Source organism: Astyanax mexicanus, chromosome 4 (genome assembly GCF_023375975.1).
Source record: "Astyanax mexicanus isolate ESR-SI-001 chromosome 4, AstMex3_surface, whole genome shotgun sequence".
In the NCBI taxonomy this organism is placed as follows: Eukaryota; Metazoa; Chordata; class Actinopteri; order Characiformes; family Acestrorhamphidae; genus Astyanax; species Astyanax mexicanus.
Window position 1 is genome coordinate 34,251,192 of NC_064411.1, and position 27,175 is coordinate 34,278,366.

Consider the following 27,175-nt stretch of genomic DNA (forward strand, 5'->3'; position numbering starts at 1 on the left):
CATTTATCTATTTATCTACAGTAGCGATCCATCTATCTGTTCATTTATCCATACATGTACCTATAAATCACAGTTATCTGTCAATCGATACATTTGTTCATGCATATAGCTTATACATATATATATATATATATATATATATATATATATATATATATATATATATATATATATATATAGAATCTCCATCACTGCATTCATCCAAATAAACATTTGACTATCCATCTATATTTTCCATATACTCCATCAATGCATCCATCTATTCATCTATCCATCTTTAGTATCTATCAATCCATTTATCCAATTATCCCCATCAATCCATCCATTCATCCGTCTCTTCATCCATACATTTATCTATCCATCCATCCATCTGTTTATCTATTTATGTACTTACCAATTCATCTATTCATCTACAATCTGTCAATCAATTCATCTGTTCATCTATATATTTATCCAGAGTATCCATCCACCCAGCTATGTACCTACCAATACATTTATTCATCTACAATATCTGTCAATCGATCCAATGCGTTAATCTACAGTATCCATTCTTTCTTTCATCCATCCATCCATCCATCACATATGCCACATACACAACAGTCTTTGTAATTTTCCCGTTTATTTTCATGGAAAAATAGCACTCGCTCCTTTTTTCAGTCAGATTACTCAGAAACAGGCTAAATAATAACACTCCATGTCCACATGACTAACTGATAGCATACTTTTATTCAGCATGGTGGAATAATAAATACATGTAGACGAATAACCCCCCACCTCCCAACCCCCCTTCCCCACGCACTCTTTCTCTCTTCTCATGGAAAAATTTTCAGATTCTTTCAGAGCGATTTCCTGGCCTGCCAGGTAACTCCTCTACAACAGCCTGAAGCACAGACTGCAGAACGCACCGTCAGCAGTAGCAGCAGCATCAGAGCTCTGCACCAACACCGCTCTTATAAAAATACAAAAATAGAAACTCCATAAACATCGCAATAGTATATGATCTCTTTCTCCATCTCTGTCATTCTCAAAAACGCTTAGCTTTTTTATGTGCATGCACATTTTTTTTTTAATCTAAGGACATTATCAAAACCTTTATGTGCTTATAGTTATAACTGTACAGACCCCTCACAACCCCCACCCCTGAAAAAAGTAGAATAACCTGTCAGCAAAAATATATGTAACATATACTTATTAACACAAAACAATCATTTACAACAAACATATTATACACGGTGCATGATTTGATGGCTCCCAACAATATTAACTGGAATTAATACAAATTAAGAACAAAGAAACCAAAACTTAAAGGAACAGGATTGATTACTGACCCCAGATTCAGTCAATCAGCCAAAACATGTTTGATATCTGGTGTGTGCTTTTTTAGTTTACAATAGGAGATGCTATGCTAATAATACTAATGTTGCTACTGAACACTGCACAAGTGGTCCATATAGGATCGTTTTTATCATATGTGACACAGGTGTATCATTTGTGTGACAGTATGAACAGAAAAAAAATCAATTTCAATTTAGGCTTCCAGAATATGTGGTATTGAAAACCTATTCATGTCCAATTCGTGGTAATGCATCACAGTCTGAACAGCCAGATCAGAATTCAAGGAAAAGGAATTAGAGTCTTAATCCACATTTGGACTGATGTCCAACAGCCCAATGTCAGCAAAAAATCAATATAGTGTGAACAGCCTAAAATAATCATTGGATTTGGTAAGAAAATAGGATTTCTTTTACTATCTGAGCCACCAAATGCAACTTTGTTTAAGATGTTTTCACTCTATTTTAATGTGATCTAGCTGTCAACTTCTGACAATCTCAAACCCTGGCTATTCAGTGAGGAAAATTTATCAGATTTTTATTGCACATATTGAAAAATAGTAACTTAACTTGTGGTGTGACTTATTTTAGTCAACAAACAAAAAATAAATATATTTTTTCAGTTCAAAAGGGGGGTGGGGGGTACTGATAATCTAGTTTACTTACATTAATATAGGGTTTAGATCTAGGTTTCGATTAGAGCATCCATGTGCAGAGATTGAATTGTGACTGTTTTGTCCACTGTTTAGTGTCTGTTAGCATTGTTAGCCTAGCATTCTTTGTTCCAAACTAAAGACTAAAGAAGCACACATTAGGTATCAAATGTATTGGCTTATTGAATTAATCTGGGATCATTGATCAATCTGTCTGATTCATTTTATTGACAAGCTGCTCATTTAAGTTGACATGTTGAAGCAAATCTATTCTTATATACAGCTCTGGAAAAATGAAGAGACCACTTCAGTTTCTGAATCAGTTTATCTGATTTTGCTATTTATAGGTATATATTTCAGTAAATGAATTTAGTTGTTTTATTCTATAAACTACACACAACATTTCTCCCAAATTCCAAATAGAAATATTGTCATTTAGAGCATTTATTTGCAGAAAATGAGAAATGGCTGAAATAACAAAAAAGATGCAGAACTTTCAGACCTCAAATAATGCAAAGAAAACAAGTTCATATTGATAACGTTTTAAGAGTTCAGAAATCAATGTTTGATGGAATAACCCTGGTTTTTAATCACAGTTTCGTGCATCTTGGCATGTTCTCCTCCACCAGTCTTACACACTGCTTTTGGATAACTTTATGCCACTCCTGGTGTAAAAATTTAAGCAGTTTAGCTTGGTTTGATGGCTTGTGATCATCCTTCCTCTTGATTATATTCCAGAGGTTTTCAATTTGGTAAAATCAAAGAAACTCATCATTTTTAAGTGGTCTCTTATTTTTTTCCAGAGCAGTAACAGCATACCAAAAATGTCAGGGACTGGCATCCACAAAGTTTTGACAGGCAGTGAACAAGCTCTTAAAAGACTTGCAGAAAAATAACAGCTGAAGTCAGAAAGTCGCCGGTGTTTCTTGGGTCCAGATGGCGTCAATGTCAATGTGTTTTTTTTGGGTTTTTTTTGTCCCATTAAAAAGACTTTTCAGCCGTCAACAAGCCTCAGCGTGAACAAACGCTGCGATGGCCGGCCGTTCTGCTACGAAGTGCTGCGTTGGAGTGTGTGTCCTTGGAGTGTGGCTTCAGATGACTGCAAACACTCTGAATGCTTTGCCTCCTGTGGGATTCAGCAGGCTAAAGAAGAACAAGAAAAGTGTCCAGTTTTCATTTGGCTTTGGCAGCTCAGACAGAGACACATTATTTATATTGTTTTTTTTTTTTCAAATATGAGTCAAATAACCAACCCAAGCCCAACACACACACACATACACTCCACAGGCCACAGCCAGGGTGGTCCAGCCTAATCTCTCTATGCTTGGGGTTCATCTGCCCATTAAATTAAATAATTGTGTCATTGGGAAAAGCTCATAAAGACAGAGGGATTATTAGTTGTATTAGATCAGCTGATTTAATGGCAACCGCAAACCAGCAGATAGAATATGTCCTCGATGAAACAGTGGAAAAACCACAATGTGTTCCACTCTTTTTAATAGTGATGGTTTGGCCAGTCATCAACATTACACATCCCTACACACTGCATCTTATGTAGCCTGCTAGCTAAGACATATTTGGTGTCTGACGTTTGCCGATTGTAGCTAATAAGTATTGAAGGAAAGTGATGGTACTCATGGACATGGACATCATGGGCATCGCTAGCCCTTTTTAAGAGTGCTCAAGCATCCTCAAAACATGTCCCAGCACCTCTACATGTGAAAAAAGTTGTGTGTTTTTTTTAAATGGAATTTCGTCTCTTATAAGTAAAAATGTTTTAATCTTGGAAAAGAAACCATTAAACATAGATAGAACAATAGATAGATAGATAGATAGATAGATAGATAGATAGATAGACACTTTATTTATCCCAAAGGAAATTTAGTAGCATCACAGCGTGCTCGGAGGGAAGTGCAGCGACTCGGTTCTGATACATCAGCTCACAGACGCAGCCTTGTGCTGCGGACATCACCCTTTGGAGAGATGTGGGGAGAGAAAGCCATCTACCCACCCAGAGAGAGCTCTCTCTCAATTGTGCTCTCTCCGGCAGCCGATTGCAGGCTACATGAACAGGATTCGAACCGGCGATCTCCTGATCATAGTGGCAGCGCTTAGTCCTTTGGACCACTCAGAGCCCCTCAAACTGCACTTCATTTAGTAAGCTAATGCTGCACACTGCAACCATTTTTTTTATTAAAGCCAGTGTGCTAGACAGGTACTGTCTGTATGTGTATCAGATCATTAGATCATTAATGTTACAGAATAATAGAAGATATGATAAGACAGGTGATGTCCCACTCAGCTTCATTTACAGTGTTTTTTAAAAGGGAGGTCAGTGGGGCTGGGTGTGTTTGGTGCTCAGTATCTCTAAAACTCTGATGGACATAACACTAATAATCTAAATTCCTGCCTTAATTACCATTACCATTCACATTAATTTCCATTCATTTTCATGCCACAGAATAAGGAAAAACTGTCATGTTTTAACTGCAGCCTTTCTGGGTCTTGGTCACTCACCACAGGACTCCACACCACAGGACTACTTACGTCTCTGATGTAATTCCATTCTGGCTTGAGCCGTTATACTGCCGCCTCCGGTCCACTGGCATCACATCCAGGTATCCCCCCGACTCATTCTGGATCACACCTGCATGAATCGCTGCCCGACAGATACTGGACCTCTGATCAAACGGACAGAAAGAGAAAGAATGATTCGATACTGAGCAGGAGATTAAGGGCAGTTTTATCAGTATTTGGAGTTTTAAGTACATTTGAATTTTGTGTAAATGTCATAACTATTCCCATGATTCTATGATGCCCCTTGTTGGCAATGCTCTGGCTCCGTCCACTGTCCGTTTTACTTGTGCTTAGTTCTGCTTGTACATATGCTTGTGTGTCTACTTTTATGTGTTTTTTCTATGTGCTGTATTAGGACACTTGCTTGGAAAAAAGCCACTGCTCTCCAAAAAGAGCATTGCTGAGCTTGTGCAGTTTGTTAAAAATCATTTGGACAAGCCAGAAGGCTATTAAAAGAATGTTCTGTGGACAGATGAGACCAAAACAGAATTTTTGGTTTAAATGTGCTTAAGCATAAGAACCTTACCCCATCTGTGAAACAAGGTTGTGGTAGTATTATGGTTTGGGGTGTTTTGTCTCAGGGGATGTCTCAGGGCAACTTGTCTTCATTGATGGAACAATGAATTTTAAATTATATCAGAGGATTCTGAAGAAATATGTCAGAATATCTGTCCATGAATTGAACCTCAAGAGGAGGTGGGTCATGCACCAAGACAACAACCCTAAGCATCTACTTCTAAGCCAACATACTACCCACTCACACAGTGCACAATACACAAAATAAACTGTGCTAAAACATCCTTGTGTTTTTTAAATAGATTTATACAATTATAAACATACTATTTAGCTTACCACCCAGTCCACCCACACTAACATACTAACAGTCTTTTAGCTTGTACTGCTTTGTGAATAAAGCACAAATCAGCCAATCAAAATCTCATTTACATATAAATTATACAGACAGAAGTCCACATTTGCTTATTTATTATCAGTTTTTTTTCTACTTTTGTTGGAGTACCTCTAGATTCTACTAGATTTCTACTAGAGTTTAAATAACCACCACCTCATTCCTCAAACAACAGATGATTACCATTTTGGCCTAAATAACCAAATTCTAACAATATTTTAATAATTTGAATGACATCAGCCCTTTAAATGAAAATAATTCACACTTGCAGAAATATATTGCACACATTTTGCATAACCTGCAGTCAAGAACATAGAATAAGACCTTATGCAAAGAGAACTTACATCTGCATAGTAACGCGTGCCAATCACACGGGCACTGCTCTCATACAGGCAGTTGTGAGGACAATACAATCTAAAAATAAAGAGACATCATTATTAATGACATGCATATGTGGTACATATGTGGCCAATATGAAACAGTTTATCTTCTGAAATAAATTAAAATATACTACCTTGGACAATGCCGGACTGGCTTTTTGAAGGGACAGTACTGAGCCACCGTCATGTCACACGCGACAGCTTTAACTGTAGGAGAAATATAGATGCAATTCAGTTAATCAGTTATAAAATCTAGTTAAAAACTAAAATCTGGCTATGTAAGCATTCTGGCCCAGAACTAGCATGTTTAACTTAATTTCTCATGTTTTTTTATATTTTGTATCATTCAGCCCACGAACATTGAACGCACAGTACCAGTCAAATGTTGGACACGTCTCTTCTCATTCAATGTGTGTTTTTTTTTCTTTTTATGATTTATTTAATATTGTAAATTTATTATTGAAGACTGTATTAAAGCTCTACAGGAATTATTCTGTAAACAAAACACAATACGTTTTATATTTTCTTTGAGGACAGATCTGCACACTCTTGGTATTTTAATCTCCATCTCGGTTGTGTTTAGGTCAGGGGATTGTGGAGTACAAACACTTTTTTTATAATAAAATGTAATTTAAATAATAACAATATCAATATACAATGCAGAAAAAAAAATCAAGAAAAAGACTGATTGAGTCCAAACTTTTGACTCGTACTGTAATTAGATGAGATTTCTGACAGAGCTGCTTGTCTGTTTGCACTGACAATTCTACAATACCACCGGACAGCACTGTCCACTGTGGGTAGTAATGCCTTTTATGACATATTCCCATTCCACATTAAATGACAGAAATAGAAAGTCCTATTCATCTGGCATCTCGCTCCATCTCCCATAATTCACATCATGTTGCCATTAGCATGCTGCACACTGTTCAACCTCACTCATAAGATAACACCTCATAACTTACATGCAATTTACATACAGGTGTGGGCTTTCTTAAGCCATTCCTTGAGGCAACAGTTTATGATCAATTTACATACTGCTATCCTATGACTTTTGTAATGACATTTTGTAAATAATGATGGAATTAATTAATGATGGAATGAATTTATTGTAAAATTAAATTCTGTACATATGAGCGGTGAGACAGAACTGCAATAACATCTCAAGAAGACTCAAGCAAGGATTGGGGCCGTCAAGAGGGTTTACAGGGTTAAGCAGTTTGTACTGACCTGGTACTTTCGATACGGTGAAGGCATTAGCGCTGTGGTTTTTCCTGTGGAGGAAATGGATAAAAAATAAACGTGAGAGCGGTACTGCATTCCTCACAGTTAGCGCAGCCAGCAGCATGACACAGCTGTAACTTACGCCAGTGTCTGAACTCCGTTTTTGTAGGACTTTGCGAAGCGCGGCCTCCTGCCCACTCTGGTGATGTCCAGCCAGCCTCCATCATCGTCTATAATTCCGGCATGTAAACCTGCTCCACAAATGCTGGATTGCTGGAAAAACAGAGTGGTGGGCTCTGTAAAATTACACTGACCTTGAGATGTTTTACAGTAACAGTATAAAGCTTATGCAATACATAGAGTAGTAGTAGTATGAGAAGAATGTGTCAAATTTACTTATCAACAGTTTTTGATCTGTACAAAATATTATAGCTAAGAAAGAGCTGTTCATTTGTATGTTTTAAATAATTTAGTATTTAGTAATAAGAGTCTGAACCCTCACAGGTTTTTACACCAATAGGTTATGAATAGACTGTCTGTCAAAACATTGGTTTACCATAGTTGATAAAAGATCAATTATACTACAGTTAGTCCCGACCCTGCAATGTGATTGGCAGAGAGGCGTTCTATGAGTGCCGTTATCAGCAGGTAATGCACTGTAACCGAAGCTCTTCATGTTTTACTCCACCTCATACAGGTATCCAAACAAAGATGCAGCGCTTACAATCCAAACAGCGCAGCTACAAACAGAGCAGCAATGTTTTTTAAAACCAAACAGATCAGAATTTTCTCGTCCTCTTTAAATCTTTTAATAAACAGCGATAATGGAACTGTGATCAAATCGCAACAATACACTCGAGTTACGTGCTATATTGTGTAGTATTGGTACTGCTGTGCTGCAGTCATGGGCATAAGGGCCGTAGGCCATTATTACACGTTATAGCAAAATAATTGAGTGTATTATTGCTTAAGTAACACTTTACCTGGATGGCCAATTGTTGATGCCTCAGATGCTCAGCTAACTTTCAACTAAATGTATATTTAATGGAACTGCCTGTTTCAGCTGCATATATGCCCATTGAAAAGAAATGTATTTTAGTACAATTCAGACATATTAAAGAAGCCAGAATAAAAACAAGCTGAATTAAAATAGGAGCAACAAGGCTATTTTTAAAATGCAAGGAGTGAAAAGTTTAGATAATTAAATGAAAATGTAAGAAGTAAAAGTTAGTGAGTGAGGTAAAAAATGTATTTGTATTTCATCACTTGGCACATCTGTGAACTATACAAGTAAAGTAATTATGTTTAATCCCAAACACAATTGTGATAATATGTACTTAATTATATTTAATTATAACGCAATTATAAAACTCACTCTCTCCACTTTCCATCCATATGACAGTATTTCAGAGTAGTTACTAAATGTATAACCTACCATATCATAATGTCCCGATCCCATCACTTTTCCATAGTTGTATGAACAACCTGCCGGACATTCATACCTGTTAATGATATAAGAAAACAGTGTTCTGTTGACAATATTGAATATTTAGAGCCTTCCTAAACACTGAATACTGATTATTTATTTAGGCTTATTTATGTTCTTGGATACAGATACGGACACGGCTTCTGTATTTGTGCATCTCAGAAAGCTTATGGGTACAGATGGAATGGAGCAGTACCACTAGAAATCATGGGAGCAGTGTGGCCAAACTAAACATGAGCACTCATGGTGGATTTTTTAACCAGTAACCAGTAACACCATTAAAGCTTATGTTTGTATTTACAGTATGCACAAGTCATAAAGCTTATGGATTCAAAAAGAATGGAGCAGTACCACTGCTGTGGGGGCAGTGTTGCCAATCTTTAAAGTGAAACACAACCACTGCCATCTGGATATGAAGAATAAGAAAATCTAGCAGAGAAGTACATATTAATTTTCATATGTATAAACCAGCTTTAAAAAATAAACTAAATATAGCAATTGAGCTGCAATAAGTCTTATTATAAGACTATAATATGAATGATCAATGGAATGATTCTACAGCAATACCACTGATGTATTAGAAGGAATACCTGTTGCAGGTGGTTCCTTTACACCGATCCCGTAGTTTTGTATCACATGAAACGTACTGTGCTGCAAAACAGAAGAACAATTACAAATAAAACATAAATACATTTGACTGCAGAAGTGAGATATATTTAATGTGTCTCAAGTCTTTTGCAGCCTCCAACAAAACTCTTTTGAGTGCTGGTTAACCAGATTTTTTTGCCTTGACAAATTGAGAAGTTTAATTGGAAGGCTGCCTTCAAATTCATTCATGAAGTTTGTTGTGATTTCCTGAGTATCCATAGGTCAGCTTTACAGAAATCATCAGTATGGACATAGTCGAAATATATTAATTACAGATGATTGGCAGATGATGGACACAGAAATCCATCAGTAAGACACAGTGAGAGGCAAGGGACAAGTTTCTCAAATGTGCTGTATTATTGCAAAGATATTAATAAAAAACCAGAGAGGATTAAGGAAATATGACTAGACTTAGTATTAGTGTTGTGTAGTTCTTGCAGTTCGTAGACTCTTGAGAGTTCAATATATATGCTCCACCCACTAACATAGTGCAGCAGCAGTGCTTCATCGTGAAGATGCCATTACAAAAAAGTAGATCTTATTAAAAGTTAAATTACTGTTTAACTAATAACATTCTCACTTTTAATCTTGCTTTAATACAGTAATAAACATCAACTCTTTGGCTTTACATCAACTAATATGGCTTTATATGAAAAGCCCCCCAACAGCACAGCTGTTAAACTCATCAGCACTAACCAGAGGGACCACTCGCTGAGACGGAAGCCGTTTCTAACCTCTCACATCTCCGCCTCCCACAGGTAAACACACACTGAAAGAAGTGAGGAAATACAAGTCTCCAGAATCCTGTCAGAGGTCAGTGACATCACCCGGCAGAGGCTCATTCACACTCCATCTGCACCCACGCTTTCTTTAGCACGGATGAAGTCTAACACCTTCTGTATTTCTGCACGTAGCAGGATTCAGAACAATAAACAAACTGTTCCCTTAACTTCCAGCAAGAAAAAAAAACAAGCCTGGAGACTGGATTCAAGGTCTAGATTTTAAAACCTGGCCACAGCTGAGAACAGGGGCCCGAGGTCCAGTACAGTTCAAGTCAAGTAACAGGTGTTCATGGACTAAATCTGCATAGTGCATGAAAAGATAATGTAGCTTTCAGACAGAATGAAGCCACTCTCAGTAGCAGAGAAAGGGTTAAGAGAAAGGCCTTCAACACTGAGTTTAGGCACATCTCTGGAATAAAATAAGAGACCACTTAAAAAAAGAATGAGTTTATTTGATTTTACCAAATTAAAAACCTGTGCAACATAAGAGGACGATGGATGATAACAATCCATCAAACCAAGCTGAACTGTTTACATTTTTGCACCAGGAGTGTGATAAAGTTATCCAAAAGCAGTGTGTAAAACTGGTGGAGGAGAACATGATGGCAAGATGCATGAAAACTGTGATTAAAAAACAGGATTATTTTTCCAAATATTTATTTTTGAACTCTTAAAACTGTATGAATCTAATGTCCAGTGTGCAAATGTTGGAACCAGGTGCGAATGGAAACTTCAGTTTTACTCATCAAGGTTGCACTACCCAAATATAAGATACATCTCAAAGGTCTTAATATTTATCTGAAACAAGATCAATAAGAAGGCAGTTAAATTTTACAGTAAACAATTTATTGGGTAGCAAAACTTTTTGCTGAACCCAATAGTGCCAATAGGTTTATGTATTGTGTGTGTGTTTGCATGAGAATTAACATCACAATATCACAGTATTCTGTCTCTTGTCTGTCCTCTGTCTTTTGTGTAGAAAAAGAGTGCAGTGCATGCTGTGACCAATGTATTAATAACAGTGCTTTCATACACACAAGGCTTGAGGCTAATCGTTGTTAAAAGGTTTTGACAGGCAGAACAAATTGTCTCCAAACTATTATTAAATAACATTTAATTGATAATAGTTTTAAAGGAATAATTGCATTTTTATACGGTATATTGTAAAATTCTTACTATTCTTATCATTTTAGTGATGCTTCTGAACACACCATGTTCTTACATGATACTTCAGTAACAACAAATACAAATCAACATGTCATTAAAATGTATGGTTATTAATCATTAATTAGATTTTAATAATCTAAGCATACTATTATTTGGTGAAATACATCAACAAACAAATGCACAATTGTAATCAGGTGCTAAGCATTAGTCAGGAATATGCATTAGCTGATTAATATGTGGGTTTTGATTGGCTCTTACGATGAACACACACATAAAAAAACAGCAGTTGAAAAAAAGAATGGCCCACGTACACATTTGGTCAGTGCTGGTGACATCATTATTGTCCAGACCATGGCTGGGGGGTGGAGTTGGGGACGGTTCTGCAGGGTGGGACACCTGACTCCGGGCAGGTTCTGGCTCTGGCTCTATGTAGTTGCTTTCCTCAGGCTCTGGATCATAATACCTCTGACTGCCATCGTCTGAAAAGCACACAATCAGAATATATTGGTCTCAAAAACTTTACCACAGTGTTTCAGAAATCTGGGTATACCATGCTTTACCAAGCGAAAAAAATGTTCAATGATATTTAAGATAATTCTTCTGTTATATATTTGTGACAGCAAAGTTTAAATACAACATAACACTTTTTTCTTTGCAGAAAATAACATTATTCATGAAATTCTAGATGCCCCCAAACTTTTGCTTTGTCAGTAGAGACATCATCAGTCATCTTTGTAAACAGTACTGATACCTTTATAGCAGAGGTTGTCCCTACAGCCGCCTCCATAGCTAGCCGGACAGGCAGAGCACGGGTGTCCGTGTTTGTAGGGGGCGTGACCCCACCAGTTCCCCCTGCAGAGGAAACACGAGGCCGTGTAAAAACATGCACACGGACTTTGACCAGTTATCAAGTATCATTGAGTAATCCAGCTCAGAAAACCAATGATCCAACCCAATCGAGACTGGTTAATAAAATCATTAATATAAATATAAAGCTGCTATCACAAAATGCCTGAGAAAAATACTTACGGTGGAGAGTAATTACAGACCAGATAGACAGCTTTGGCCCAGATCATGCCCCAGACGTTCATGTTGTAACACACATTGATGGCACAGCCGATTTTGTTACTTGTGGCCCAAACTAGCTGCAATCAAAAAACAGACTTGTTAAAATACTTAAAACAACATTATGTGGTAACTGTACTTTAATGACTGTACTTAACTGTACTTTAATGTACACAACGAGCTGTTGTTAAACTTTAGCTAAATGTTTTTAGACTATCCTTTACTCTCTAGCTTTTATGAACCAGTGCCATTCCTCTAATTTCTACCCTGGCAAGGGTGGCCAGTGATTGGAAATGACTGGCCCTATAGCTGACACAGATTTCCAAAGGCTGCTTTAGACATTCTGAAATGCTGAATCCAAAGCTGCTTTCTCATAACTGTCTGGTGCATTTGCACTCCCAGATTTATAGTGAACATTGTTGGAGTTGCACAGAGATTAGCGTCTAGAAGTGAGGTGTTTTCAAGTAAATTTCTGGCATATTGCATCTTGGCAACAGAAAACACAGGTGTGACCCAGACTGATTAGAACCCTGACAACAGTCAACCATCGGATATACACTCCTATCTTGGCAAAGCAAGTGTGCACATACATTCACACGCATCAGCATACAACTCAACTATTACATAAACAATAAACAGAATTCCAAATAAAATAACATTGCTGTTCCCGTAAATGTCCGACTCAAACCCATTAACAGTGTGAACTCGCAGGTCTGTTTTCTCTGCTGAGAAGCGCAGAAATGCTGCACCGTTAAAATAGCAATCCGCCAAAGTCAGACTGCACCTCGATCTTAAAGGGAATAGCAAGTGACACTCTGATTGGTTTATTTTACGTTATGTCCAAACACACCCATGATTAATTAAGAGAATTTGTACATTTTGAGCTGATACACCATAAATCAAGCTGCACAAAACAAAGCTCTAGTGTAAACCAGTGAGAAAGGTGAATTCAGCAATATATATCTACCTGTGTATAATGGGTGCACACAGGCCCAGAGCACCTGTAGGGACAGTAGGGATCACACTCCTGTGGATACGGGTAGCTGAAGTACTGAACTTCATCATACCACGCCTGCACATGGAAGGTTGGAGGCCTGTCTCTGAAAACCATAAAAAATTATTCAGTTACCACAATGAAAGACAACTGAGCCATCTAGCCGTATTGCATCTATTGCGTCTATTAAATTTATAGATTTTTTTTTTGGAACAAGCCAAGTGAGTCACAAACTGTATATCAATAACACAGCTGCATTTTATGCTGAGGTGCCAAACTGAGTATATGCTTACTCTGCTCTGTTAGAGTGAATGGAAATGTGTGGCATAATTAAATTAGCTTCATGCAACACTATGTTTTTACTGCAGGGCTTATGCTGTGATTAAAGCGCTAATCTGCCCAAAAATGCTGATGTTAATGATGTTGTCAGAAGCTGGACTGAAAGTCTGCACACAGTGCACATAGCTGGAAGCTAGCTGAATGAACGAATCACTGCTCAAAGAGAATCATTAATAAAATGTGGTGAGATTAAAGCACTGTTTCACTTCATGATGATGGTAGTTAATGAAAAGTCAGTTGAAATCAGATTTCAAATCAGATCATGATCAAATTGTAGCCAATTTCAACAGAATTGTTTTGGTGTGACAATTTGTGTTTATTTCTAAAATTGATGAATGTCTTGCAGCAAATATTAGACTGGTTTATGCTGGTCTGGGACTGGTTGACTATCATACCAGTATATGCCACACACAAAAAAAAATCTATATTTTTGCTATTTGCCAGTTCTGAATCTGGCAGTTGTTCTTTATATTGTGTCAAAGTATAATTATGAACAGACCAACAGGATATGATAAAATGATCCACTAAAATGCTCTAAAATGATGAACCAATAAAAATGCATGCAATTGATTTCCTTCAACTGTAAAGTTGGCATTTTGGAAACACTAGGTATTTGCCAGTCATGGTTTTATGCTTGTGAAAATATAGAATTATAAATATGTTTATATGTATAATGGTAGATATAACTTTACTGACTGATATGATGTCACATTTAATAAAAACAAATAAACATGCAGTCAAACTGTGCAAAGCAATGCTAACCAGCTTTTATCGGTCGTTGACAGTCATGTTTGTTTACTATGCAGAGGCGGAAATTAATCTACCGTGGAAGATGATAAATCAGCCCAGATTAGCGCATCATTTATAAGGGAAAGCGAACTAAAATGCTTTAATACAAACAATATCACTGTGAAGTCACCTGTCAACGACCAGTCATATTTATTAAACATGCTAACGCTCTTTTATTGACCAGACAAACTGTGCTAAACAAGCTAACACTCTTGTATTGACAAGTCAACCTGCGTTAAACATGCTAACGCTCTTTTATTAACAAGTTGAACTGTGCTAAAAAAGCTAACACTCTTTCATTGACCAGTCAAAGTGTGCTAAACATACTAACGCTCTTTTATTAACAAGTCAAACTGTGCTAAACAAGCTAACGCTCTTTTATTAACAAGTTAAACTGTGCTAAACAAGCTAACACTCTTTTATTGACCAGCCAAACTGTGCTAAACAAGCTATCACTCTTTTATTGACCAGTCAAACTGTGCTAAACTAGCTAACACTCTTTTATTGACCAGTCAAACTGTGATAAACATGATAATGCTCTTTCATTGACAGGTTAAGCTGTGCTAAACATGCTAATGCTCTTTTATTGACCAGTCAAACTGTGCTTACATGCTAACCCTCTTTTAATGACCAGTCAAACATGCTAATTCTCACATGTTAGTAACATAATTTGCCGCTGATAATGGAGTGGAATAGCTACAGTAAGCTTTTCAGAATGGCTAATTACTACTAGCTAGCTACTGTATGAACAAGCCAGCAGCCACAAGTTAGCATCACACGTCCACAACATTATCTAATAAAGTTTGACTAAAAAATAGTTTGTTTAGACATACTGATGAAATTAATTAGTTATATGAGAAAATGTACTGGATTATTTGTGTTATTCTCGCTGCAGCTATTTGCTCTCTTTTAGCCAATTAGCATTTGTGGACATGTCTTTGAACATGTAGTGCTAACTTATCCTTCCACTTGAGTCCATGCCTGTTAGCATTTAGCGGTAGTGGTGAATGTGTGGTATATCAGGGCACTTTGGCTAATCGCTGGCCCTCACCTTCCCCAGTGAGCCCCCAGGTTCTGGCCGATCTGTCTGAGCAGGTGTGGGGGTCCATGCTCCCACAGGCAGGTATGAGCCCAGTCCTCTGCACTGCGCTCCAGTTCTGTGTCCCACACCTGACACACACACACAGACACACACACACACACACACACACACAGACACACACATGTAAAATGATTTAATTAACAAAAGTATTGGGTCACATGCTTGTTTCTTCTGAAATAAAGGAAAAAAAATAAAATACAGTCATGGCTAAAAGTACTGGTACTTTCCCAGAGTGTTATTACAACTACACATAAATAGGTCAAAAATCCTCCAACCATGAACAAGAAGCTTCTTACGCTTCTCAACTGGAATTTTGGACCACTCTTTTTTGCAGACTGCTCTCCCAACAGCAATTTTAAGATCTTCCAACAGGTGGGATTTAGATTCAGACTCTTTGCTGGCCACTTAATAAGACCCAAGAACCAGTGGTGCCCCCCGCCAGGCTACTCATGTATGAATATTACAATAACTACATATTCTCGGCCTTGAATTAGTTACATTTACTTAATACACATTAACAGCCTAGAAACGACAAAAGTACCATGTTCAACAGACCACAACAATCAATGCTTAATTTTCCTAAAAATACAGCCGTTCAACCAAGATCACTCACTTGTATGTCTACAGTACACCAGGGCAGCCAAAACATTAAATACACACAAAAACTCACCAGGTGGCCTATTATTGTGAATTAGTTTCACATTGAAGGGTAGCCTTTAAAAAGGTTTTTAATTAGATACGACACACTATCTGTCTCATTTGCAGTCGCAGTTCCATTATAGTTAGCTAACTATTGAACTAATCCAGCATGCGCTCCGTTTTACGACTAACCAATGCCTAGCACCTTCATCAGAATGCTGAGAAGAGCTTAGACCATAGACTGTGTATAACTGGACAGAGCATCGTCTCTCAAAGGTGAAGCCACCACAGGTAGGGCGCCCCCTGCTGTTCGGTTGCAGAAAGCTGTGTAACCCCACCCATCCAAAACACACAACTTTCAATCACGTTTTTTTCCAATATACTGTAATTCTACCTCCATTACTTAAATGCAACAGCTAGTTTAACCTCTGCTTATATTGTCATTTTTTATATCCCCACAGAATTCGTTTTTTAAAACGTTATTCAGCTCTATTCAAAAAGGTGTGGTTATTGTAAAAGGGCCGGTTATGGGTGGGACCAATAACAGACCGTCAGCTCCGCTCCGCTCTGCTCTGCAGCCTGTGACCTCGAGGCAGCCCTCAGGGGCGGGGTTATTCAAATGAGTAGGCGGTCTCTATACAGTCTTTCTCCCTCCTTTGGTCTCTACGGTGCAGACTCGGGTTTCAGGATCGCCAACATGGAGGAAGATTTTGGCTTCATTTTCATTGAATGAGTGGGAACAGCGACACGGCGTCCATCTTTTTTACAGTCTCTGGCTTAGACAGACATGATAAAATTCCACAGCTCAATACTGCAGGGCTTTATACACCATTATTCCCCACAGCACCTGGAATTAGGCATAGTGACAATAAATCTATGTTTATCTCCAGAGCTCCAAAGAGTCTTAATCTACAATCAACATTTTTACTTATAGTGTAAGTACATAATAGACACTAAAAGTATAGCAAAGACAACAATCACTCTAGACTTAAATCCCTATGAGTGGAGCGTAATTACACTGTTCTTAGTGCAGGTTGTAATTTCCCACCAGTCATTTCTCTGTGGGGCATGATCAAAGGTCAAAAGCACAACAAATCCTCCAGAGCTACAGCAGTTCAACTTTAGATCACATACTGTATGTGGTAAACCATGAAATATGCCAGCCAAAGAGCCCTCCCCCTCTTAAAATAACAGAGTCCTACATTTTTGTTGAATTGTTGTAATTTCTCGGGCCTGTTTCTGCTCTCCGTACGTCAGGTCACGGCTGTTTGGACACTGCAGCTCTCTGATAGAGATCTAAATGTGGGTTAGCAGCAGTTAAAAAACCCTAATGTGTTCTTGCGTCAACAGATTTGGACAAAGAAGTTGCCTATATCTAAGCATACACTTCTTCTGGAGCCTACACTTACCGCAGATCAGGGCTAATTTGAAATTACTGATATAAACTTAATGCATTTTTCTCAACAGCTAATTTGATTGAAGTGAGAACATTCTTTAAATCCCAAGATGTTTTTTTCCTGTAAGTGAAGTCCCTGCTGAAACAAGCTGGTTAAAGGAAAAGTGTGAAATGAAACTGGGGTGTAGTAAAACATGATAACGAGTACAAACTTTTGTCTAATATGTCAGATCCGTTCTGCTCCAGCATTCCGAAATGCAGCACTTTTAGCTGATGCTCCCAACAGCCTTACAATGTGAATAATTTCAAGATGGTGGTGCCCAGAGAACTACCTCAAGGTACTGTGTGTATAAACAGAGTTTATACACTACCTGTGCACTTTCAAAGTTTTCAGTGCTTCGTTTTAAAAATCAGAATGTCCTCAGAATTGTCATCAGGCACTGCAAATGAGCTGCAAATACAGAAACACGCTGCAAATACATCCCCAACACAATGGAAGTGAGTCACAACACAACAGAATTTCACCAGGGGACCCTTCAACAATATCTCAGACTTTGCTCTGTGGACTATTAGTGGCAAACAAATTTCATATTAACCGAATGCATATTAAAAGTCCTACTTCACAGATCGTTAATGAAGATGTAGTTTAGGGGTACACCATCTTTTAGGGTCCCCCGGGGAAATTCTGTTGTGTTGTGTGTGGGCTTTTCTGTATTTGCAGCAGTTTCATTACACCCCAAATCTATTTCTCACCGGAGTTCTCCTTCAGGTGAAACCAACAATAAAACAAGCGATTAGATACTCAAATTAAAGGCAGTTTTAGGCTCAGCAGTTAACAATCAAAGTTACCAAAGAACCAATGGTTGATTAAAATTGATACGTATCCAAAAATCACCTTTCCTCACATTTTTGTACTGGTTTTAATGATCAAATGAAATAGATAAAGACTGAAAATAGTCGTGTTTCAGTGCCTGGATCCCAGTTGGTTCTGTAACTTTCAATTTCAGTAAAATAATTTGCTTTGTACTTTGTTAGCTTTCATTAGTGTGTAAAATGATAGCTCTGATATAATTTTTTAGATCTGTTTGTACAGTCAATCACACAACAGCTCTTTGCCACTCAGTCTGTCTTTTTGCTTCTCAGCATTCAGGAGCAATTTTTTTCACAGAAAACAAGGTTGTTTATTACCCATAGGCAAAATACTAGTAAATAGGGGCATGAGCTCTGATGCTTGAACTGTTTGTACATTTACAACCAAGCAAACTAAATTATTTACTGAATACTGAGGTATTCTATAGTACTGTACATTTTCAAAAACAATAGCCTGGCTGTGCTGCACAAGGCATATAGCTCACACTGTAGCACAGCCTAGAGCAGATTACTACGCTCCACGTTCTCAGCCCATAGACGGTAGAGGGCTACCGCAGCTTTTAAATCTGCTTTTGTCTTTTAAGACTCTCTTTCTGACACTGTTTACTTGACTTAACGCCTCATTAGCAGTTATGTTAGCCCTCTGGGTGCAATCCAGCTGAAATATGAATCCTCAGCGACCTGCCCGGCTCACAGCTCAAAGCAATTACCCTACAGTCCCAAAACGGCGGGGGAGCTATTGTGCCCTCCTCCTCTTTTGGAGGGCCCCACACACACACATATACACACACATACCCACACACACTGTTCACCTCAGCATGAGGTTCCAGAGATGGACAGATTAAACACAGAACAGTTATTAGACCCAGCAGACCACAGATGGCTTCAGCTTAAAAAGAGACTAAAAGCACCGCTCTGAGGAGTTTTTAAAAGCCATTTGTCCACAGCAGATCGGGATGGACCCCGCCGAGACTACAGCAAAGCAGACAGCTCTGCTCCTGACTTCTGTGGCCATGCTGTCAGGTGTGTGCAGTGTTTTGTGGTTTGGGCTTCCAGAGGTAATGTACTGACCTTGAATAACGAGAACAATTCAATAAGACACAATCAGAAACACTAAACTTTAGAAAAACTTCTTTACCTTCCCACATGGGCCCTTTCATTACCCCCCTCAGAAACCTCAGATAGAATCCAGCACAATCAATTGCCTTCAGAACTCACTTAAGTAGTTAATAGAGTCCAGCTGTGTGTAATTTAGTCTCAGTATAAATACACCTGTTCTCTGAAGGCCTCAGTGGTTTGTTAGAGAAGACGAGTGAACAAACAGCATCATGAAGACCAACAAAGAAGATAAAGTTGTGGAGAAGTTTAAAGCAGGGTTAGGTTATAAAAACATATCCAAAGCACCCCTGGGCGTGCCAAGGTGCACTGTTCAATCCATCATTCAAAAACGGAAAAAATGTTCTTTGAGTTCAAACCTGCAAGACATGGCCATCCACTCAAACGAATAGATCAAGCAAGACGAGCACTGGTCAGAGAAGCAGCCAAGAGGCCCATGGTCACTCTGGAGAAGCTGCAGAAATCCACAGCTCAGGTGGAACAATTTGTCCACAGGACAACTATAAGTTGCATTCCACAAATCTAGCCATTTATGAAAGAATGCCAAGAACAAAATCGTTGACAGTGACCCAAAACATCCAGCCAGAGCTACAAAGAAATAGTTTAGATCTAAAGAAATTAATGCTTTCATGTGTTATAATGCACCAGTCATTTCTGACCTAAATCCCATTGACCATCTGAGGCAAGAAATGAAAACTGCTGTTCACAGACGCTTTCCATCCAACTGAGCTATTCTGCAAAGAAGAATGGGCTGAAATCTCAGTCTTTAACATACACCGAAAGACTTGCAACTGTAATTGCAGCGAAAAGTGGCTCTACTAAGTATTAATATAGGAGTCAAAATACTTTTCAGATTTTATTTTTTTTTAAATGTTGAAAATCATGTATCATTTTCGTTCCACTATACAATTACTGTATGTTCCACTTTGTGTTGGTCTACTACTTAAAAAATAATAATCATAAAGTCAGTGTCAGTATTTAGTGTTATGCATTTATGCAGCGTTCTAGCTGAAATAGAGATTCTGATTGGTTGTGCTGTAGGGATTGACTCCCTGTTTGGGCCTATGCCTATGCCATTGTCAGGCCAGTTTTAGACCACAGGCCACAAACTTGACACCCCTGCACTACGCTGTACTTCCATCCACTGGGCACCTTATTAATTAAACTACACTGCAGTTCAACTCATTGTCTACTTTATTAGAAACACCTACAGCCAAGTTCCAGTCACTGGTCTTCTTATTAAAAACACCTACCAGTACTGTTCTGCTTGCCATCTATTTTCATTTACTGGCCAATTTATTACAACCCCTGACCTCCTACTTCTGCTTACCGGCCACTTTATTAGTAAAACCTACCTCAAATGATTGTCCTGAGGGGACATGAATAAAGTACAAGAGAAAAGTTAGATGTAGGCCCTTCAGTGCATTTAAACTTAGTAAGCTGGCCTCGTGGGAATTCATTTTGGATATGTCTGCTTTAATTACTGCAAACATGGCAATTAAAACATTTGATCCGACTCCAAAACCCAGAAAACACTCCAGCTCTGAAGCCGCAGTGTTAGAGATACTGTTACTATAAGACATTACAGCTCAACTGGAAAATGCCCATTATGCCTGACTACACTGTGGGAACCAACAGCAGCAGCAGCAGCAGCTTCTACACTTCACCAGGCTCTTACTGCATTTCTTTAAAACACACTCTTCATCAAAAACAATAGTTGCACGAATCAACCAACAGGAATGAAACCTCGTGGGTAGTTGTGCGAGACTGTCATGGAGTGACTCAAAGTGGCAGCAGGTCATCTTCAACGACGAGTCCTACTTCTGTCTTAGTGAAGAAGGTCATGGTGGTCAATGCCACGAATAACGGTCTCATTCCATCGTATTTTCATTTATTTTAAAACATTTAGTTGTGGTCTTTGTAGGGATAAATGCCATGTGAGCTGTTTTTTTAGTTTAAAAGAGTGCAGCGGTGAATTACAATAAACATTGCTTTAGGCCAGTGGAGCAGTGTTGGGGGGGTTGTGGGGGAAGACAGGATTTCGGCTCTTGCTCATGAATATTCATACATGCAAACATATCGCCTCTGAACTGTGATGCAGCGAGATGGAAAACAGTTAGAAACGTTTTAAAATAAAGACATTTTTACACTAATCACAGTCTTTGAAATGTTATGTTACTTTACAACATGTTTATTTCCCTGCTTAGTGCAGTTCAGCCGCTGACCAACTCTTAGAGTCTCTGTAAAATGCCAAATCCACTGGAGATCCTATGTAAATCCTATAGTTACTTACACACAGAGATGGGTAGTGCAAGTCCAGAACATAAAAATCCAGAGAGGCAGTTGGATTTTTACTTTTAACAAGTGTAAACAGAACTGTTCTAAAAATACACCTACCTATCTCAATTGTACTTGGCTGGTGGTGTTTCATAGACAAATTCTAACTATTTGTTTCTTAGCTCTGAATTACTGGGCAAAGCATATAACACTAATGAACAAGAAATAGTGTATTTTAGCTGAAATTTAAAGGTTTGTTGTCATGGTTGACACATGCCGAAGGTCTGGTGCCTTGGCTGCATGAAATCTCTTATCATGTTGCGTTACATGTGTGTTACATGTGTAGCTCAAAAAGTATGACCAAGAGTCGCCCATATTAGTCAAAAGTTTTAATAATTTATCGTTCTTTTATTGATAACCTTTACCTTCCTTGCACTGCAAGCCAACACTTATTTCTAAGTGTAACTATATCTAACTAGTAACTATTTCTTTGATGACGAGAGTACCCTTCCAGCACGTCAACACTTGACCTTCTATTTCAGGAGCCAGTGTCAGTCTCCAGTGTAGCCAGCATGCTGAATTGAGACGTGACCGAAGAGCTTAAAGACGAGTTCCAAGAACTAGTGTGTGAAATTTTGTGAAGACCCTGAGCTTCACAAGAAGTGAAATATCTGGCCGAGGGCCAGTGGCAGCAGCAGCCAGCCGGTGGAGACTGCGGGGTGCGAGTGTGTATGTGTACGTGTGTTTGTGTACGTGTATGTGCGTGTGTGTATGCGTTGCCAACCTTCCAGCTGGCCTAAACTGTTTGCAGTAGACCACAAAGTTGTCTGTAGTTCAAGATCCATTTTTTTCTGCACCTCTACGATCCCGGTGTGAAACCTCTGTGCTGATTTGGACAGGTGTAGGCCACGTGCATGCACTGAGGGGAGATTTATAGAGCACTAACAATGCGGCCTTTGACTCCCACAGCTGGCTCCAACTGTTGACCTGTAAGCTCGAATTCGTCTGATAGATGTTGAGGCCCTTGTTTTTAAAGAGGCAGTGACGAAAGTGAGAGTGAGAAAACCACAGACCCCAGTGCTCAACTCCAATAATCACCTTGAAATCACCTTTCAAAAGAGCAATAACCCTTTCAGTAACCCTTTCTCCAACATTATGGCTTCCATGGCTTGATAATCAAGGGATGTGGGTCAGACTGGCAAATTAGAGTAAAGCTTCAATGCATTGTAAACATCTGAGGCATCGGATGACAGTAATTAATACAGTCGTTCACAAAACAAACAAAAAAATTGCAATTGCTCATTGTCTGTTGTTTTGTCACCCCTCAGTGTTTTACATCACATCAAACAGATGATATAATGTAAGACCAAACATAAATAACATCACCTCATATGACTACCTCACAACTCCACAAAGGGTTTTCTCACCATGTACTCCATGTTGGAGGCAGGAGGATACACTTGCCCCCTCAGTTTGTTGTGCAGGTCCAGGATCAGCTGCATGTCACTAGCTGAAATTGCCCTCCGGCTCCTCGGCCTCGCCTCCCACCACGACTCTTCCTTCTCCAGGTACTTCTGCAGCATATCCTCCACCTGCGTGTTGTTGGGGATCACCATGGCCACTGTAGCCCGAGCAAACAGCAGCAGTAGAGCACGGTACAGCCAGGCCAGGGGTGGACGCTTCATGGCTATCAAACTCCCAAAAAACTGTCCAGTCTCAGTTTAGCCTGCAAATAATACAGAGAGCACAGGAAAGGGTATCTGTATGAGCTTACATTAAGGTTCTGTTTTTTATGCAGCTTTAGGTTCTATGCAACTAGACTTTGGTGTACACTAGTCTTATATACATGGGTTCTGGTCTCATACAGTTTGGTTTTGGTTTAAACTTGCATTTTGATTTATGCAACTGGATTCAGAATTCATGCAACTACATTCTGATTTATGCAACGGCATTTTGAATCATGCATCTGGATTCTGGTTCATGCAACTGCATTCTGATTATTTAACTGGATTTTGTTACATGTAACTGGATTCTGAATACATGCAACTGCATTCTGAATCATGCATCTGGATTTTGGATTCATGCAACTGCATTCTGATTTATGCAACTGCATTCTGATTCATGTAACTGGATTCTGGATTCATGCAACTGCATTCTGAATCCTCTAACTGGATTCTAAATTCATGCAACTGGATTCTAAATTACCCAACTGCATTCTGATACATGCAGCTGGATTCTGAATTCATACAACTACATTCGGATTTATGCAACTGCATTCTAAATCATGCATCTGGATTCTGATTCATGCAACTGCATTCTGATTCATTTAACTGGATTTTGATACATGCAACTGGATTTTGAATTCATGTAACTGCATTCTGAAACTGGCTTCTAAATTCATGCAAATGCATTCTGAATCATCTAACTGGATTCTAAATCCATGCAACTGCATTCTGAATTACGCAACTGCATTCTAATTTATGTAATTGAATTCTGATTCATGCAATTGGATTTTGAATTCATGCAATGTTGGTTCTGGTTACATACAAATGTGGATAGATTGTGGTCTGAACTAATATTATACAAATAGGTTTTGATTCATGCAACTGGGTTCTGATTTTGTGTGGTTTCATGCAACTGGGTTCTCTTCTTATGTTTAGCTCTAAACTGGTTTTAAACAAATGAGTTCTGATTCATACGACTGTGTTATGGACTTGAATTGAACTCATACAAATGGGTTCTATTTCTTTTCTCTTGGTTCTGGTACCATGCAGACGGGTTCCAGTTCTGTGCAGCTCAGTTTTAGTCTAAATTGTTTACATCCAAAGGGGTTCTGATCCATGCAGCTGTGTTCTTGTCAGGGTTCTGGTCTCAGGCATTTCGTTTTGTCTAATTCCATCTTAAACACATGGGTTCTGATTTATACAGCTGGGTTTTAGTTCAAATTCTCACACAAATTAATTCTGATTCATGCATCTGGGTGTACAATTTTGTGCAATTTTGTATTTTGTTGAAACCATAAACCAAAAAAAAAGAGTTTGATCAACGCGGCTAGATTTTAGTCTCATGCATCTGCCGTTTGGTCTGAATTGCTCTTATTTAAATAGGTTGTGATACATGCAACTGGGTATTGCTCGAAAATAGTTCCAATGAAAAGGACTCTGATTCAAGCAGCTCAATTTTAGTTGTAGCGTAATTGGTCTCATATAAATGGGTTCCAGGCTCATGCAGCTGTGTTCTGGTCTAAAGTGGTCTCATCCATATGGGTTCTGATTTTATTCAACTGGTATTTGGTCTCACGCAACTAGGTTTTGATCTAAAATGCTCCAATGCAATTGGGCTGTAATCTACTGGGTTCAGGTTACCTGTAGCTGGGGGTTGGCCTAATTTGGTCTCAAACATATGAGCTCTTATTCATGCAGCTAGGATCTAGTCCCATGCAATTTAAAATTTGGTGTAAAATGGTCTCATACAAATGGGTTCTGGTCTCACGCACTGGGGTTTTGGACTAAACTGGTCTTAAAAACGGATTCTGGTTACATGCAGCTAGGTTCTAGTCCCATGCACTTGGGATTTTTCTTGTAAAACCCACTTCTGGTTCTATGCAACTAACCTGCCTGCACAATTATTCAGCTCTCCTTGTGAACTGCACTGTCAGCACTTTTGCAGAATGAACTGCAGCTGTCATGCAAGCTCTACAGTTTGTCACAGACACTTGCAGTAGAAAAGCAATGCAAAAAAATGCAAACCAAAGGATTTAAAGCATGGGCTGGTGTTGGCTGTTTGATTTGATCTAGAGCCAAATCAATGCAATCAATTGCACTAATCCAGGAAAGCAATATTAGTATGTCAAGACCAATCTACAAAAACATTTAATTAAGCATAATTATAAAGCACTGCTGAAAGCATTGAGGCTCAGATGACCACAGAGGTCATTAATGAAATGCAAAGTGAACTCATTCAACTTCCACTGACCTTCTATCTCTGGTTGTGTGCGCTGATGCTGTTGCCGCCTGGTTTCCCTCTGGACAGTGTGAGAGTCCGGCAGGAGAGTTTGCAGCTCTGTCAGTCTGAGCAGCTCTGGATTATTTCAGGTTTGTTTGATTGCCTCGCTCGACCACCTTGGGAGAATATTTGCGTTGGAACTCGAGTCGCTGAGGGCACTAAAGCAGCAGTAACGCTGCCTCTGCTCCTTATATCCTCCATGTGGGTTCAGTTAGGCGTGACTTGTGGACTTGTGGGCCACTCCCCACCCACACACTACACAGCAAAGCCCCCTGGCTCCAGCCCTGACCATGCATTTCCCTAAGGAATGGCCATTGGCTCTGCACTGAGGAAAGTGATGCCCTGTGTTTACTGTGCACCTCAGTAATATATTAATACAATATATTACATCAGCAAAACTGACTAAGTTAGCAATCTGAGTGCCAAATTTGGGTTGAAATAATATGCATGTACACATTTCAGGCTTATAAACTGAATGCACTGCCTTATTCCATGTATGTGCCACTACATAACCCTGCTTCAAAACAAGCCAAAACATATACATATATATATATCTATATATCTATATATCTATATATATCCTTGCTTTTTTTTTTAAATAACACATAGTATAACACACTAAGCTTAAGAACATGCTGAAGAACCTGTCTCACCCCATGCACCACTCTCTGAAAGCACTGAACAGCTCCTTCAGTGTCCGGCTGCTGCACCCGCGCTGTGTGAAGGAGAGATACCGCAGGTCCTTCCTTCCACACGCCATCAGACTTTACAACACACCACACTCAAACTAAACACTAGTTTATTATCTCAGTACTTCATACAAACTTACATACTACTCAGTATAGCTGTAATGCTTACCGTGTGCAATATCTACCTCACTACATGTCACCTTATCTACCTTCACCATCTGTGCAATATGTTTAACGTGCAATATTTCTCTCACCTTTTTATCTACTATTTATTTGATATTTATTTACTGCTACTCTTTGTGCAATAATACTGGTCACACCCTACCATAATTATATCTCTATGCACTAGATGTATATATATATATATATTTCCTTTACTATATATAATTTTTTTAAAGTAGCTTTTATATATTTCCTGTAATTGTTTTTGTATATATAGATTTATCATTATTTGTTTTTATATATCTTTTTTTCCTGGCATGTTTCTCTGTCCTTTCCTCTGTACTGCTGTAACATTGTAAATTTCCCCATTGCGGGATTAATAAAGGATTATCTTATCTTATCTTATCTTATCTTATAAACAGTGAGTACGTTTACATTGCCATAACTACAGACAATTCGATTTTGTCCGGAATCTGATCATGCACTTGAATATACAAATAGGAAATATGTTGCTTTTTTTATGAATAAGCATCTGTCCTACTGAGCAAGTTACATTTTCAATTTGGTCTGAACAAAA

At 38.6% G+C, this 27,175-nt stretch overlaps 1 protein-coding gene across 1 annotated transcript; it reads right to left on the reverse strand.

Moving 5' to 3' along the window:
• Window positions 1-1,961: 1,961 nt before the first annotated feature.
• Window positions 1,962-25,962, reverse strand: crispld1b (cysteine-rich secretory protein LCCL domain containing 1b). The gene is made up of 15 exons (XM_007253010.4): window positions 25,718-25,962; window positions 23,170-23,468; window positions 15,394-15,512; window positions 13,188-13,320; window positions 12,185-12,300; window positions 11,907-12,007; window positions 11,467-11,634; window positions 9,149-9,209; window positions 8,508-8,574; window positions 7,215-7,345; window positions 7,079-7,122; window positions 5,983-6,055; window positions 5,813-5,882; window positions 4,532-4,665; window positions 1,962-3,127 (listed from the first exon to the last, which is right to left on the reverse strand). Exons 2-15 carry the CDS (start codon window positions 23,425-23,427, stop codon window positions 3,076-3,078), a joined length of 1,527 nt encoding a protein of 508 aa, XP_007253072.3. The 5' UTR covers window positions 23,428-23,468; window positions 25,718-25,962; the 3' UTR covers window positions 1,962-3,075.
• Window positions 25,963-27,175: the final 1,213 nt, after the last annotated feature.

Bases quoted from the DNA above. Each gene is read 5' to 3' on its own strand.
- crispld1b (XM_007253010.4), bottom strand. From the start codon at position 23,427: ATGAAGCGTCCACCCCTGGCCTGGCTGTACCGTGCTCTACTGCTGCTG. The intron at 15,513-23,169 runs GTGAGAAAACCC...TGTGTGTGTCAG, and splicing joins CCTCCAACATGGAGTACATG to GTGTGGGACACAGAACTGGA. The intron at 4,666-5,812 runs GTAAGTTCTCTT...CCGTTTGATCAG, and splicing joins GCACGCGTTACTATGCAGAT to AGGTCCAGTATCTGTCGGGC.